Source organism: Desmodus rotundus, chromosome 8 (assembly GCF_022682495.2).
Source record: "Desmodus rotundus isolate HL8 chromosome 8, HLdesRot8A.1, whole genome shotgun sequence".
NCBI lineage: Eukaryota > Metazoa > Chordata > Mammalia > Chiroptera > Phyllostomidae > Desmodus > Desmodus rotundus.
The window spans coordinates 2279051-2293358 of NC_071394.1; the positions used below are offsets into that span (position 1 = coordinate 2279051).

General features: G+C 56.7%; 1 protein-coding gene across 2 annotated transcripts in view; it reads left to right on the forward strand.

Moving 5' to 3' along the window:
- The window catches only part of TRAPPC9 (trafficking protein particle complex subunit 9), a 264517-nt gene that overhangs the window by 52963 nt on the left and 197246 nt on the right, over positions 1-14308 (forward strand). For both annotated transcript variants that reach the window (XM_053929388.1, XM_053929389.1), the window contains 3 exons: positions 850-976; positions 10452-10597; positions 13961-14046. In XM_053929388.1, the coding sequence (XP_053785363.1) occupies positions 850-976; positions 10452-10597; positions 13961-14046 (359 nt within the window). The remainder of the gene's footprint in view (positions 1-849; positions 977-10451; positions 10598-13960; positions 14047-14308) is intronic.

Here is a 14308-nt window from a genome sequence, read left to right on the forward strand (position 1 = left end):
GCCAGAGGAGGGAACCCCTGCCCCACCCACCCCCAATTCCTTCCTTTCCTTGGCTCTTCTAAACAGTGTAGTGATGAGACCGCAGGCTTAGGGCCAAACGCGTGGTCTCCAATGCGCCATCTAACCTCGCCGGGCCTCAGCGTTGCCATTCGCTGCATGGGCACAGGGCCCCTGCCTGCCTGGGTTACGGCATTAGAGCAGGGCATGCGCTTGGAGTGCTACAGAGGCAGGGTCTGTGGGCAGGTGTCTGGAGCTCATTGGAGGCCCAGGCCAACGCTGCCTCTTGTCACCTGCGCCCTCTTCTCCTCCCTCCTCAAGGGAGGGACAGGAGAGGGGTGGGGAAAACAGTCACCTCCCAAAGCTCTGTTTTGGCATCAAAGAAGTGGACTTGCAATGTTCCCTTGAGTATCTTCAGACAGAGGGACTGCAGACTCCCGGGTGGGACCTGGCAGTGTGCTTTGCACCTAGTAACGGCCGGAAAAGCGTTTGCTGAGGAACAAGGTGCACCGAGTCTGCGTCCTGCCTGCCTGCCGACTTCCTTGGAATTTAGGACGGATCTGTTCTCTTGGAAAATGAAATCTCCTAGCAGTTAGTAACTTAATTTCCTTCCTATACACAGGCCCTTAAATGGAGCGGCTGCCAGTGATTATTCAAATAAATTGAATAAAGCTTCTACTTTCTTCTGGTCTCTTGTGGTTGCTGCCCCTTCATTGCTGTCAGAAGACTGGACTCATTGAACTGTTGGGGATTGGCTTAAGAATTTTACTTTCTCTAAAATAAAATAAAATAAAATAAATCTTCCCACCTTTACTTTTGTTTAATTAACCTTTATCTTGTTTTTGTTTCTAGAAAAGAAAGACGTGACTCAAAGCTTGGAGAGCTCTACCTCCAAGTGCCCGGGGACAATGGAACTCATCACCCTCCCTGATGGCCTCACCCTGCCGCCCGTGCCACTCACCAAACTGCCCATTGTCAGGTGAGACAGGCCCGCCCCGGTGTGGGCAGTGCCCGCCGTGCTGGAGCGTCACCCTTCGGTCTGAGCACGGATGCAGGTCTTCAAAGTTTCCGTTTGTCATGGGCCGTGTCTGCCTGCTACCTCACCCAGTCTCACCGGGAGTCCTGAGGTGTGGGTGGGTCTTCTGTAGCTGGAGGGTCACACCGTGACTCTCCGTACTGCTGTGGTTGCTGAGCTGTCTTGTGGCAGAGCCAGATGCCAGCCCACGTCTGCCTGGGTCGGGACCACTCTCCTGCCATCTAACGAGCCTGGCCTTGTCTCTTCTGCTCGCAAACTTCTAGAAGTTTCCCATGTTCTTAGACTGTGTGGCCATGCACGGGTGTGACCCTCAGACATACCACACGTTTTGATGCCTTTGCTCATGCTCTGCCCCTTCCCCTGAATGCATTTCTCTCCCCCTGACTTTATTTGACTCGTTCTTTGAGACTCATTCCACGTCCACCTTTTAGGGAGACTTTGCTGATACTTCTGCGTCTGCCCACCCTCCAGCCCTTGTCTGGAAGAGCCCTCCAGGCTTCCACAGCACCCAGGCCGCCCCTCACAGCCTTTGCACTGCGCACAGCCCTGGGGCTGCCTTGCCATGGGACTGCCTCCCTCCGCAGACTGGCAGGCTTCAGCCAGTGGGGCCCTGTGGCACGTGCAAAGTGCACCCCGAAAAATCAGTTTAGGGACGACTCTCGTGAAATGACCCCAGAGTTTCTGAAAGTTCTTTGTGAAGACTAACAGGAAACAGCGGGCACTTGACATGTCACTGTTCCCAGAAGCGGTGTGACCTTAGGGCACCACCTGATGAGATGCTGAGCATTCCCAAGTCCCGCCAGGCACTGTGGTACAGCGGGAAAGGCTGGGCTTGAGCACAGGCTGGGCATGGCATCAACAAGTCACTTAACTGCCTGGGGTGCCAGTTTGCTTATCAAAAGGAACTAAGAAAGAGAACGCACAGCATGAGGTCCCTGGGAGGATTCAGTGACATGGCAGGAGAAAGCGTGAGGCACAGCCCTTCCGCGGAAGCAGAGCCGTTATTCTCGCCACACCAGAGGGTTCTGTGGCCACAGGAAGGGCCGCGTGCTCCTGAGAGGGAGCAGAAAGGGCCGCCTTGCCCAGAAGTCGCTGGCAGGCTGCCCTTGAGTTTTAGGGTGTCCTGGTGGACACTCGTGGAGCCAGCAGCTAATCAGATGGCACCGGCCAGCTGCCCACCAGACACTGGGCCTCAGCCTGGAAGGCGCTCCGAACCCCTCAGTGCAGAGGCCCCCTGGTGTGGGGGCGGGGTGCTTCTGTTGTGTACGTGGCCTTCTCATCGCTGATACAGGCTCAGATGGGGCCGGGCTGGGCCTTTCTGTGAGTGGAACTTAAAGTGGAACGTCTCTGAGTTGTGATCAAGGGCATGATTCATTTAAAAAAAAAATGAAAGACTAGAAACCTTTTTTGGATCCTTCTTAAATTTAAACAGCCTTCCCGTAACAGAGCACCTCAACGTCATAGAATGTTCTGGGCTTTGAATGCTGCCTCTTGACCTCCAGGCCCCCAGGCTGTTTGTGTCCTGGCAGGCGATTGGGACTGAGGAGGAGAGGGCTCATCCTCGCGGAGACACTGGCAGGGAGACCGGGTGGGCCACAGAGGCAGCCTGGGTCGAAGTCGGGTCCCTCGGGCTTATTCTTTCCTGGTGTTTGTCCATGGACCTTGGCCTCTGTGAGCCTCTGTCTTCTCATCTTTGAAATGGTCCTAAAAACTGCTCCTCCCCCGCTGCTGGCCTCATGGGAGCTGAGCCGATGCTTACAAAGCCCGGGCAGGCTACCTGCACAGGTCGTGCATGCATCTGTCGTCTTCCCACAGACGACTTCATGCCTGCATTTCCAAACTGCGCACTGATTGAAACAGTGCTGCGTTGTAATCCTTTCGCTGTTTAAAAAGCTCAGGCAGAAGGCACTGGGCAGAGGCGCAGCAGTCTAACATTTAGGCAAATACTGGTAAATCTGCTGAGAACATTTTTTTTTTGTCACTGCGTCTCTTTCCCTGTCAGGGCCTTTGCACTGGAGAGCTCTCCACCGAACAGCGCCGTCAGCCGTGTCCCCTGTCCCGGTGCCAAGGTGCGTCCTTGGCCAGTGTGGACATGGGCTGTTTTTAAAAATCCGACTTTACTATGTATTACCTGCCTTGTGCAGATATATTTTAATGGTTTTGGGGACTTTTAGTGAGAGAAAGAAGCCCTATTCATACCTGACCTCATTAAAATCCACAAAGAAGCACTGCAGGAGATCACTGGGGGAGACCCCGTGGGTGGCCCTTTAGCCCCCAGGAGCACCGGCACCACTGGCAGAACAGAGGGACTTGCTTTGGAAGGTTTGGCAGTCAGAATATCTCCTTGCCTGCTGTGTCCCTGCTGCTTCCAGAACAGAATCCACTCTGCCGCTTTTCTGTGGCTTACGGGGCCCCCTTTGGCCTGCCCTGCCTGCAGACTGGCTGGGAGCCCCTGGCTACTCCAGCCCCACACCCCCCTGCAGAGTAGAGTAGGCAGGAGGTGCGGTGGCTTTCATTGCCTTGTTTGGCTCTGTCTTCTGCCTGAAATGCCTTCCCCTCCGTTACTTTGCCTGATGGTTCTCAGTCATCTTTCAAGATTACCAAAAGGATTGTTTCTTCCATAAAACCTTCTCCTAAAGTCACCCAGATAGAAATGACACTAACTTCTGTAAAATGACAGGTTATTTTAGCTGCAAAGAGGTTAGTTTTCTTATTTATTAAGAATCTGGGAACAGGTAGTTGTTCTGCAGCTCTGTCTTTACCTCATAGTTACTTCGTAGCTGCTGCAGCTCCAGATCCCACATCTGCGTCCCAGACAGGAAGAAGAGAGAAGAGTCAGGGATATGTGTGTTTTGTTTACCTGGAAAGCAGAAATGTTCTCGATGGATTCACAGTGGGCTTCGGCCCCAGTGTCACTGACTGGAAATGTGTCTCATGGCCACCGCTTGCTCTGAGAGAGGCTGAAAATGACTGCCTAGGTCTCCCCGTCTCTGTAAGCCAGGTGAGCCCGGGAGACGGGGTCAGAGGTCGGTGCAGCCATGTCTTTCTTCCGTGGCACTGAGAGAAGCGGGTCATATGTCTTTGTTGACACTTTGGGTCCTTCTCTTGGACGTGCTCCCCGAGTGAATTGCCGTGTGCATGGGTGGTGAACGAACAAACAGGAGCGTCCATCAGGAGTGTTTGCACAGCAGGTGACAGACCCCGGAACCTGGCCATCAGAGACAAAATGGGAATGGATGGCACACACAGCGGAAAAGTCCAGGGGAGGGGCCCAAGGAGGGCTGAAGTCGGGCCCAGACAGCCTCGCCAGGAAGTGGCTTCTCTCCCTGTCTTCACTCTGTTCCCTGCAGCTTGGGCTTCAGTCTCAGGGTGGCTGCCGTGGCTCCTCAGCCCTGTCCCGTCCCGTCCCGTCCCGTGGAGAAGGGCAGGAACCCCTGCCACAGCCCCAGGCAAACTGCTGCCCTGCCCTTGGGCAGGCAGCCGCGAGGGCAGCGTCCTTCAGCCTCTGAGCTGCGCTGCGTTCCTCCTCTGACCCTGACGCCTGGAGCTCCTGGCCTCACGGAGGAGTGGCTCTGTGCTTTTGTTCGGGATCAGCGTCCTGGTCAGATTGCTTGGCTTTTGTGCTGTTCTCCCAAGCAGTTGCTTCGCGAAAGTTAAAAGAATTAAGATAAATGTGGTGTCCTTGTTTCTTCAGCCTCCTTTTTGCTTGTCAAAGCAAGGTCTTTTTGTCCAAAGTCCTGCCGTGGGTCATCCTTGTAGAGCAGGCTGTGCTGTCTCCTCCTCTGAGCTCCTCTCTGCGGTGATCACGAGTGAGGGCGCCGAGGCGGAACGTTCCTTTAGGTGTCGGAGAGGAAGGGCAGGAGCTGCAATGTACGGGCGGCTCTGGTTTACGCCACACACTAGGGAACGCCCTCCTGGTAAAAGTGGACAGACCATGGGGTTTTGTTCAATAGTCTTGCATTCAGATCCTGTTTAGGCAGTTAACTGAGTGATGTTGGTCGAGCTCTTTCCCTTGTCTGGGCCTGCGTTACCTCTCACCACCCTGGGCTCGGCGAGGTGTGCCTCCACGCATGAGTCACGAGGGAAGCATGGGGAAGGACTCTGTGAGTGGTGATGCCCCTGTGGGTCTGGTTTTCAGTGTTGAGTGGAACCAACTGGATGGGGTTCCACCACTTCCCTAACAGCGCCAGCCGCCAGGCCCGGTGGGCTGCTGCAGCGGCCCGAGCCGACTGGGCCAGGCACTCTGGCGGTCTGGGTTGTTCCAGCCACGGTGCTGAGAACGCTTGTATGCTGAGCACTTCTTCAGGATGTGGCTTCTTGTAGGTGTGCTTTGGGCAAGAGTCAGGCAGCAGGGACCTCCATACTGCACCCTGCAGCAGAAGAGATGCTCGGAGTTCTGTGATGCTGGTGGGGGGGGGGGTCGGTCACAGAGGCTGCATTCAGCCAGTGGCTGCGGGGGCAGGTGCCCTGCGGGTTTGTATGGAATGGCTGAGTGTTCCCATGTTGGGGGGGCACCCCCCTCTGTCTTCCTGCAGAGGGCCCAGTGGGTCCACGGCGGGGGCCACTGGTTTTCCTAGAAAGCAGTCCACTTTAGTGGACTAACCAGATGTTTCAAGGGTCTGTGCCTGGAGATGTGGGCTGCATCAGTTGAAACAGTCCAGGTCCGCCCTTGCAAGCTGCCCCCGGTGGCCCCGGGGGAGCTCAGTAACGTGCACGTCGGGAGACCGAAGCTCCTGGTGGGCGTTACAGAGTAAGGCGGTCAGACGTCCATGTCTGTGAGAGAGGGTCAGACCTGCTGTGCAGAGCCGACAGACCTCAGTTAAACGGTGTTGTTTCCAAGTTGTGATTTTGGTTTTAGATTCCATGGTTGGAGCCATTTTTGCCTGCTGAGGACTTTCCTATTTTTTTAAATCCCCATCTGAGGATGTGGTTATTGGTTTGAAAGAGAGAGAGAGACACTGATACTCATGTGAGAAACACTGACCGGGGATTGAACCTGCGACCTAGACATGTGCCCTGACTGGGACTCGAACACACAACCTTTTGGTGTACGGGACGACACTGCAGCCACGTGAGTCGCCTGGCCCGGGCCATCCCCCTTTTAGCCTTAGTGCTCAGGGAATCAGGGTTTATCGAGTGCCTGAGCTGTGCTTGTCCAGGGGCAGGTGCTAGGGCTGTAGTGACCAGGGGGGCGGGGGCAGTGCCCCTGCCAGCAGGCCGCCCGACCCGCACCCAGTCACTGCTCTCCAGAGTTGCTGCCGAAGACAGTCCAATTAAAGCTCCGAGATGCTGAGTAATCTCATTTAATCCCCTACAGAACTCTCCACAAAATGATCGTGCACAAAAAAGCCAACCCTAGACTATCACGCCCCAAGTAATCATGTGGGCTATTCACACACAGCCTGTTGTGAATCACTGAAGAGGAAATTGGAGGTGTTCACAGCCCACTTACAGAGAACCAGTGGGCCTTTCTTTGGTGTTGGGGGGGGCAGGGGTTGGCTGATGATGTTACTATTTTTTTTGATGAGCCAACATTGAGCTGCTTCAACCCAGCAAAGAGCTCTAGAGTTAATGAGGCTGCTTTATTGATAAGGGTCACAGCCCCCCAGCCAGAATGAGCTTTGAATCTCTGAGTGGTTTCAGTGCTTTTAAAACATAACTCTTAAGTTAATTACGCTGTTTGAGGAAGGAGTACAGGTGTGTATTCAAAAAGGGGCTTGGCAACCTCGGAGTTCAGGGCCGTTTTCCTCAGTGAATGAAACGGAGCAAAGCCAGCCTCCCAGATCCGGTCCGCTGCAGCTCCCAGGACCCCACCAGGGTCCCACTGCTGTCCAGACTCTTCTGTCACACTTGGAACGATTGCCAAGCCCGTAGCCTCCCTGGGCACTTCTTACCTGAGAGCCTTTTGAGGAAGTAAGACAGGTGCAGTAGCGTCAGGAGTGAGAGGGTGGTCCTGCATTGCCGACCTGGCTGGCGCGGCGTGCCCGTCCCACCTGCCTCCGCTGTGCTGCTGCCCCAGATATGGGGTGGATGCAGCCGGTTTTGGTTGCCGCCCACCTGTGCGGAGCTCTCTAGCGGGCTCTTGGGCATGTTTCCGCTGTTACTAAGGTTGGCGGATTGAAAGCCAAGGAAGGAAGGCGAGTCGCTCCTCTCTGCCAGTTAGTTTGTATTGCTTTCCTTATTAGTGTGCCGCGTGGCTTTGCACGGTTCCAATTAGCCAACGGTTTGCTGAGAAGTCAGGGTTTTAAAATGTCAACAGTCTCTAAGTGGAATCCCTAGAAATAACCCTCGTCTTGGACGTCTCACCCTGGCATCCTGCTTCCTGGCAGCAGCTTCCCAGAACAAATACGCTGTTACTGGCTCTGCAGCGATTGGTGCCACGTGAATCGTCTCCATTAGGTCAGAGCAGTCTGTCTTCCCCGGATGACGTTTTATAAAGAGACGTTGGTCCTCAATTTTGGGTGATGAGTGAATGTTGTGATCGTCTGTTGCATTAGTTGTCTGGCTGACCACACCCTCCAAATTCCTTTACATATTAAAAAAATTGATTTTAGAGGGGAAGGGAGGGAGAGAGGGAGAGAAACACTGATGTGAGAGAGAAGCGCCGATTGGTTGCTTCTCGTATGCACCCCAACTGGGGACCGAACCTGCAACCCAGGCGTGTGCCCTGATAGGGAATCCAACCTGTGACCTTCGGTGTACGGGACGACGCCCCACCCAGCCGAGCCCCACTGGCCAGGCGCCCTTCGCGTGCTCTAAAGCCTCGTCTGGGGTCCGCAGGTCCTGTGCTTGCATGCATGGGTCCCGCAGCACCACGGACGGTGCCGCAGTTTTAGGTGGCAACTGATGCGCGGGGCAGAGAACTGTTCGTGTTGCAAGGAGGTGGAATTGTCTTAGAAGTGAAAACGCGTTAAGGCTCCCGTGGATCCCACCTAGTCTGAAGTTAACAGCAGCTCGCCGCAGGGTCAGGACCAAAACGGAGCTTCCCTGCTGCAGCCCAGTGCCGCTGTCATTGCCCCAGGTGTGACTGTCTGCGCTCACTCCCAGTGCTGTTGTAGGGCGGGGCGGGGCCTGCTTCTGCAGCCCACTTCCTGTCAGGTGCTGTGATGCGCCTCACAGAGATCGACTCACTCGCTCCTTAGAGGAACCTGGGAAGGTTTGAAGAGCCCCCTGTGGACCACTCCCCCCTGTATGCCTGAGTTTGGAATCAGTAGAAAGACACACCTGTCCCGGGCAGGTGGGAGAGACAGTGAACAGTGTGGCTCAGGCCTAGCTGGGTGACCAGGCCCTCTTCCGTCCATGCAGAGGGCAGGACAGCAGGCAGGCCCCAGGGGAAGGGCCTGAGCCATGCACACCCTGGTACTTCTTCCCACCTTTGCACCTCCCCTAGGAGGAGTGAGGGTGGGGCAAAGTGAGGTTGGCGCTGCTACTGTAAGGGCACCCCTCCCCATGGGAAATGGAGCCAGGGAAAGGTGCCCTCCCTCTGCACAGTGAGCCAGGTGCCTCTCACCTCTGCTCTTGTGCAGGGGAGAAGCTTGAGGCCCTGGGAGGTGAGCTGGTGGGTCTGATCGGACTGTGGTCAGGTCTGCACCAGCCCAGAGGCCGCTCAGCAGTGGACTGAGAGCCAGCGCCAGGCGTGCCTTCAGTGGGCCGCGCGCGGACGTGAGATGTACTGGCGTCGCGGCCAGCGTGGAGGTGTGCTTGTCCTGGGCCCAGGGCTGGGCGTGTTTGAAAGCTCACAAAGGGCTGCAGTTTGCGACTGTCAGTGACAAAGCGCTTAGCTTTGTGTGTCTAGTTTTGACAGGTTTGTACGCTGACTTTGAAACTCAGCCCTTGGGAGTTTACTCCGTCAACATTTACTGAGAGCTCTGCGTTAAAGACTGGCACATGGCGCTGGACTAGAGATGGGCAACACCCTGGGCGCCCTGTCCTCGGGGTGAATGCGAAGGAGAACTGTGAGCGGAAGCAGACGGCCAAGCAGTGTTTCTGATCCTGCACAGTAAAAGCACCCTGAAGGGGTCAGAGTGCACAAACACGCCCCCCGGTGTAGAGGACTGTGGTTTGTCAGCACCTCCACTGCTGTGGGTCATGTGGAGCCAGCTGAGAACTGGGCGTGCCACCCAACTCTGCAGGGCCTGGTGTGCCTGCCCAGCGCGGTGCGAGGCCAGTGCCAGGACAGGGCTGTACCAGGTGTCAGACGCCCTCTGGCTGAGAGAGGCAGTGGTGTGAGGCATTCTTTAAGGGGCTCTTGGTTAGGTTTGCCTGTGCCGGCACAGAAAGGCTGACCCTTATGCCAACAAGGTCTCTCTCGTGCACGCTGTGTTCGATGCATGCTGGGCAGGTCTCCAGGGCAGCTCACCAGAGGTCCCTCGACGACCCAGGCAACTTCTACCTTGTGTTCTCCCTTCTCACCACTTGGTCTGCAAGGTTGCCTCACGGTGGTGGGGAGAGCCCTGGGGCTGGCACCTGCTTCCCCTGGCAGCCAGTGCCCCGCCTCACCTGCCTGCAGGGAGGTGGGGGGCAGGGACAGGAGGAGCCCGAGCAGTACGTCACTGCCACACCTCCCCCGCCTCCCCGCCTCTCACTCTCAGGCCATGGAGTAGCCCAGACTCTAACCCTGTCTTGCCTAGCTGCCTGCACAGGTCACCGGTGCTGTGGTCCCGGAGTGTGGCGTCTCCTCCTGCCACCACTTCTCCCGGAGTGTGGCGTCTCCTCCTGCCACCACTTCCTAGCTGTGGGACGCGGGCTGTGCACACAATCCCTGTGCTTTGCCTCCTCAGGGTGACGCGGAGACAGCAGTGAGAGCACCTAAGCCGGGTGGGGCGGTGGTTCGCAGGCCAGGACGCTCTCAGGCTCTGGAGATTGTGAGTCTCCAGTAAGCGCAGGCGGGTGGGTATGAGTGTGAGTGTCAGTGAACAGCCCACAGAGCTGGGAAAGCAGTGTGAGACGCAGGCTGGTGGACGGCGACTTAGCCATTCACGAAGCAGATGGCACTGCTAACCTTCCGGTGTGGCCCCTGGGACCTTAGCACTCCGGCCGCCCCTCTGTTTGCTGTGGGTGCGCCTGGCAGGGAGGGGAGGGGTGGAGCGGAGAGGGAGCCTGAGCGGAGCGGCGGGCCGCCAGCCTGTGGGAGCCTGTGCTGGGGTCCTCACAGCCGCCTGAGGGCCTCACTGCTCACAGAGACACGGGACCTTGGCTCAGGGACTGTGGGCCGCACAGCTCTGATGTCAGCTGGGCCCTGGGACGCCGGCCTCAGCACGCAGCACTGTACTGGGTCCCACGCCTCCAAGTGCTGCTGCTTTCCCTCAGTCCCCTGCTGTCTGAGTGCTGTCTTTCCAACACGTGCCAAGTGGCGGTGTTTCCCCAAAACCAGGCTAACGAGGCAGTTGATGTATTCTTGTTCCGTTTGAAACTACAGGCGTGTGAAACTGCTGAACCTCCCTGCCAGCCTCCGACCACAGAAAATGAAAAGCTTGCTGGGTCAGAATGTGTCCGCCAAGAGCCCGTTCATCTACTCGCCGATCATTGCCCACAGCCGCGGGGAGGAGCGGAACAAGAAGATCGGTAGGACTGCCCATCCTGGCTTTGTGCCCGCACGCATGCGCTCCCTCTCTGCACCTAGCAGGCTGTCCTCTCAGCTCGTCCAGTTTGCTGCCTCCTTTGGGCACTTGCTGTAGATCTGATTTTTAACGATTGAGTTCACAAAAGGTGATATTTCTCTTAAGTTACAGAAACCAGAAGACCTCTTTTAGCCGAGACTTATGCAGACTACAGAAGGTGATAAGTGGAGAGCAGAGTGATTTTCGAAGTCCTGACCTCTGAGTTGTCAGAGAGGTGAAAGGTGGCTTAGGTTCAGGATGGGTTGGGGGATAAGGACAAATGAGGGCCCTCTGTGCCTGGGGCCGGGTGGCTGCGGGGTCAGCCCCTGGGAAGCCAGCCCTGCCTTTCTGGTTTTCCTCTTTCTGTGAAAACAATACTCTGGATGTTTCAGAGGGCTTGACCTCACTACGCAGGACACTGCAGGCATTCTGCTCCCGCGTCACAGAGGGGAGAATTAGGGCCGCAGATTGGAACGAGCAGCCCAGGGTCGGGGAGTTCAGGCTCCAGCTGGTCTGTGCCGCAAAGCCCTGCAGGGAATTGTCCTCCATGATCTGGCCCCTCACAACAGAGGCACCTCTGCACCTGGGCTGAGGGTAAATTCAGTGGATGATGCAAAATTTTTCCTGATATATAATAGAAGTGTCAGCCAAAATGCGTGTTATTTGTTGAATACCCATGGGTAGGAAAATGTAATTTATATTCTGTGGCGTCTGTCTTTTGGGCAATATGCTCCTCAGCTAGGACGTGCCTGGAGGTTTGAAGAACCGTGCATCCTTCACCCAGACTTCCAGTCTGCACAGGTGGACCTTCCTGTGTGATTAGGGGGCTCTCACCACAGCAGAGGGCGCAGGTGCAGAGGAGAAGCCCGAGGGCAGCTTTAGAGGCTGTTCTCCCTGACTCGGAGTAACTCACCAGCGCCTGTGTGCGCTGTGCTGGCGTCACCATCATCCGAGTTCGAGTGTTTGCAAAGGAGACTGCTGCCCACATCCCGCACTGGAGCGCAGTGGGCGTGAAGGGCTTTGTGTACTCAGTGCTGGGACTTAGTGGTGCCACCAGGCATGGTGCTGAGGTCACAGCTGCCCAGAGGCAGTGCGGTGGCTGTAGCTGTCAGAGGTGCTCGGCTATCACCTGGCCCTGTAGCTGTCACTCCCGCCGTGTCCCCTCAGACAGGTGGTCATGTTTACCTGGGCTGTGGTTGTATCATTTAGAGTGGGGACAGGAGAAGCTAACTCAGGGGGTTCTTGTGAGGGTCAAGTGAGACATGTCCCCAAAGTGCCTGGCAGCCTTTTGGATAAGGTGTCGAGCAGCAGCTTCCTGTGTAGGGCTGGGGGCTGGGGGCGTGGTGAGCAATCAGGGCACTCCCTGCCTAACAGGTGCCTCAGTGTAGTAGGAGGAGACCAGCTTGTCCCTAAGAGCAACCGAATGACGCCGTTAGCCCGGGGTGACAGCACACTCTGTCGGAGCAGCACAGGGGAGGGCCTGCCTCAGACGGGCGGTTGATGGCCATTGGCTGCTCTTCGTCCCACTTTCCGGGACGGAAGGTGGAGGAGGGTGCCCCGGTGAGCTCCCATGCACTCAGGGCTGGAGAGCGGGTCAGTCCCTCTCCCAGACAGCAGTTAGGGGAGCAGTGCTTACCTTCGGTAGACCAGGGCCCTGTACGTGCAGAGGGGTCCTCTCGGAAGCCCAGGAAAGTGCTTCGGTCTGTGACAGAGAAAACGGCGGCCCTTAGCTGCCAGGCGTAGTGAAGTGTTAGGACAAAGGGCATTGTCCTCCGCTGTGAGGACGGGCTGGCTCTGACCGCCGCCGTCAGGGGCAGGCTCAGGGACATTGCGTACTGGAGGGTGGCTTCCGTGAGCCTCCCGTTGAGGTTCTCACAGCTGGGGTGGGAGTGTGGGTGTGGAGAGTTGGGGTGGGGAGGGAGGAGACCGAGCTGAGGGGCTGGGAGGGTTAGAGCAGCCTGGGAAGGGCTTGGTCTTGGTCTCTGTGTGGGGCGCCTGGTGCTGGCCCTGGTCTCTGGCTGGAACAGGCAGGGTCTGTGGGGGCTGAGGGGTTCTAATCACACCCCCTGTATCCACTCTGGAGAAAGCCCTTCTAGCCTGGGCCCATTCTAGACACCTCTGCCTTCAGACCCCTGGGCTGGCATCCCACTGGCTGGCTGTGAGTCCCAGGGTTTCTTACCTGGCTCGGACCTGGAGTACCTGCCCTGCGACAGCGGGGAGGACAATACCGCTCTCCCCAGGTCATTATGGAGAGCACGGATGCCCCGCTTGGAAGTGCCTCCTTCCCAGCTCATGCCCCACGCACGCTCATTTAATCAGAGGATCTTTCTGATTAGCATCGAGGGCTGTCTCACAGGGAGGAGGGGCGGTGGGAATGCCTGTGGGTGCTGCGCTGGTTGTGTTTTACTTTGTGCCAAGTTGCTACGCATGTAGTGGCTTAGAGCAGGACGAGTGAGTCCTCTCCCAGTTTCTGGGGTTCTGCAGCCCAGCACACGTCGGCTCAGGGTCCGCCAGGTGTCCGCCGGGGCCGTGTTCCTGTTTGGATTGGGGAGGATTCGTTTCCAGGCTCCCTCAGGTAGTCCTCGTTTATTCCCTGTGGTCGTGCAGCTGACACCCCGTTCTCTTGCTGGCTGTCGGTCAGGATGGCCCTCAGTTCCGAGAGGCTGCTCTGGGTCCTTGCCATGTGGCCACACCCATCGGCCCTCTCCTGCTTTGAGTCTTTTCTCTCAGGAAGGGTATGCGGTGGTCCCTTTAAGGCCTCACCTGTTTAGACCAGGCCCACCCAGGGTGCTCTTCCTTTTGATGAACTCAAAGGCGACTGATCAGAGACCTTAATCACATCTGCAGAGTCCTCATATTCTCACTCGGGGGAGAGGGTCAGGCAGGCCATCTGCACCAGGCTGGGGGGTCTTGGGGTCATCTCAGAATTCTGCCTCCCGCAGGTGTTGAACTACAGTGGACCTAGGAGGTCAGGGAGGGGGAGGAGCCAGTGTCCTAGGGAGGGGAGGGGAATCAAGCTGCCTGCCAGTCAAAACTGACTGCACCCCCTCTGGGGCCCGTGAAGGTCTGGGCAGCCTCTGGCTCTCCACCAGGCACGGTGCTGTCTGGGGTGACTTCGGTTTTATGGAGCTGCATTCGGCTCAGTGGCATCGATCAGCCTGCCGAAGGTGTCAGGAAACGTCTGTCTCAGCGTGTCCCAGAGGTGGTGAGGGCTTGCTCTGTTTCCGAGAAGCCTGGTGGGCAGCCAGCTGTGAGTTGTTTCTCTCATGACGATGTGATGCCCCACGTCACTGGAAACACGTGGGCTCTTGTGTGTGTGTGTTTGCAGATTTCCAGTGGGTTCAAGGAGATGTATGCGAGGTCCAGCTGATGGTGTACAACCCCATGCCTTTCGAACTTCGCGTTGAAAACATGGTACGTATCTCCGGTCATCTGATCCTTCGGGGCTAAGGACCAGCTTGCCACTAAAATATGCTTTTTACTTAATACTCGAGGCACACACCCTGCGATATGTCTGTTTTTGTATTTGTTTTGCCAAGGATTATAAGCTTTTTGTGAGTGAAGAGCACACCTTGTCGTGCCTGGGACTTCAGTGCCTGGGACTCAGTGAGCGTTTGACTCACTGGACAAAGACCCTCTGAGGGGGACACAGGTGGAGCTTAGTTGGCTGGATGTG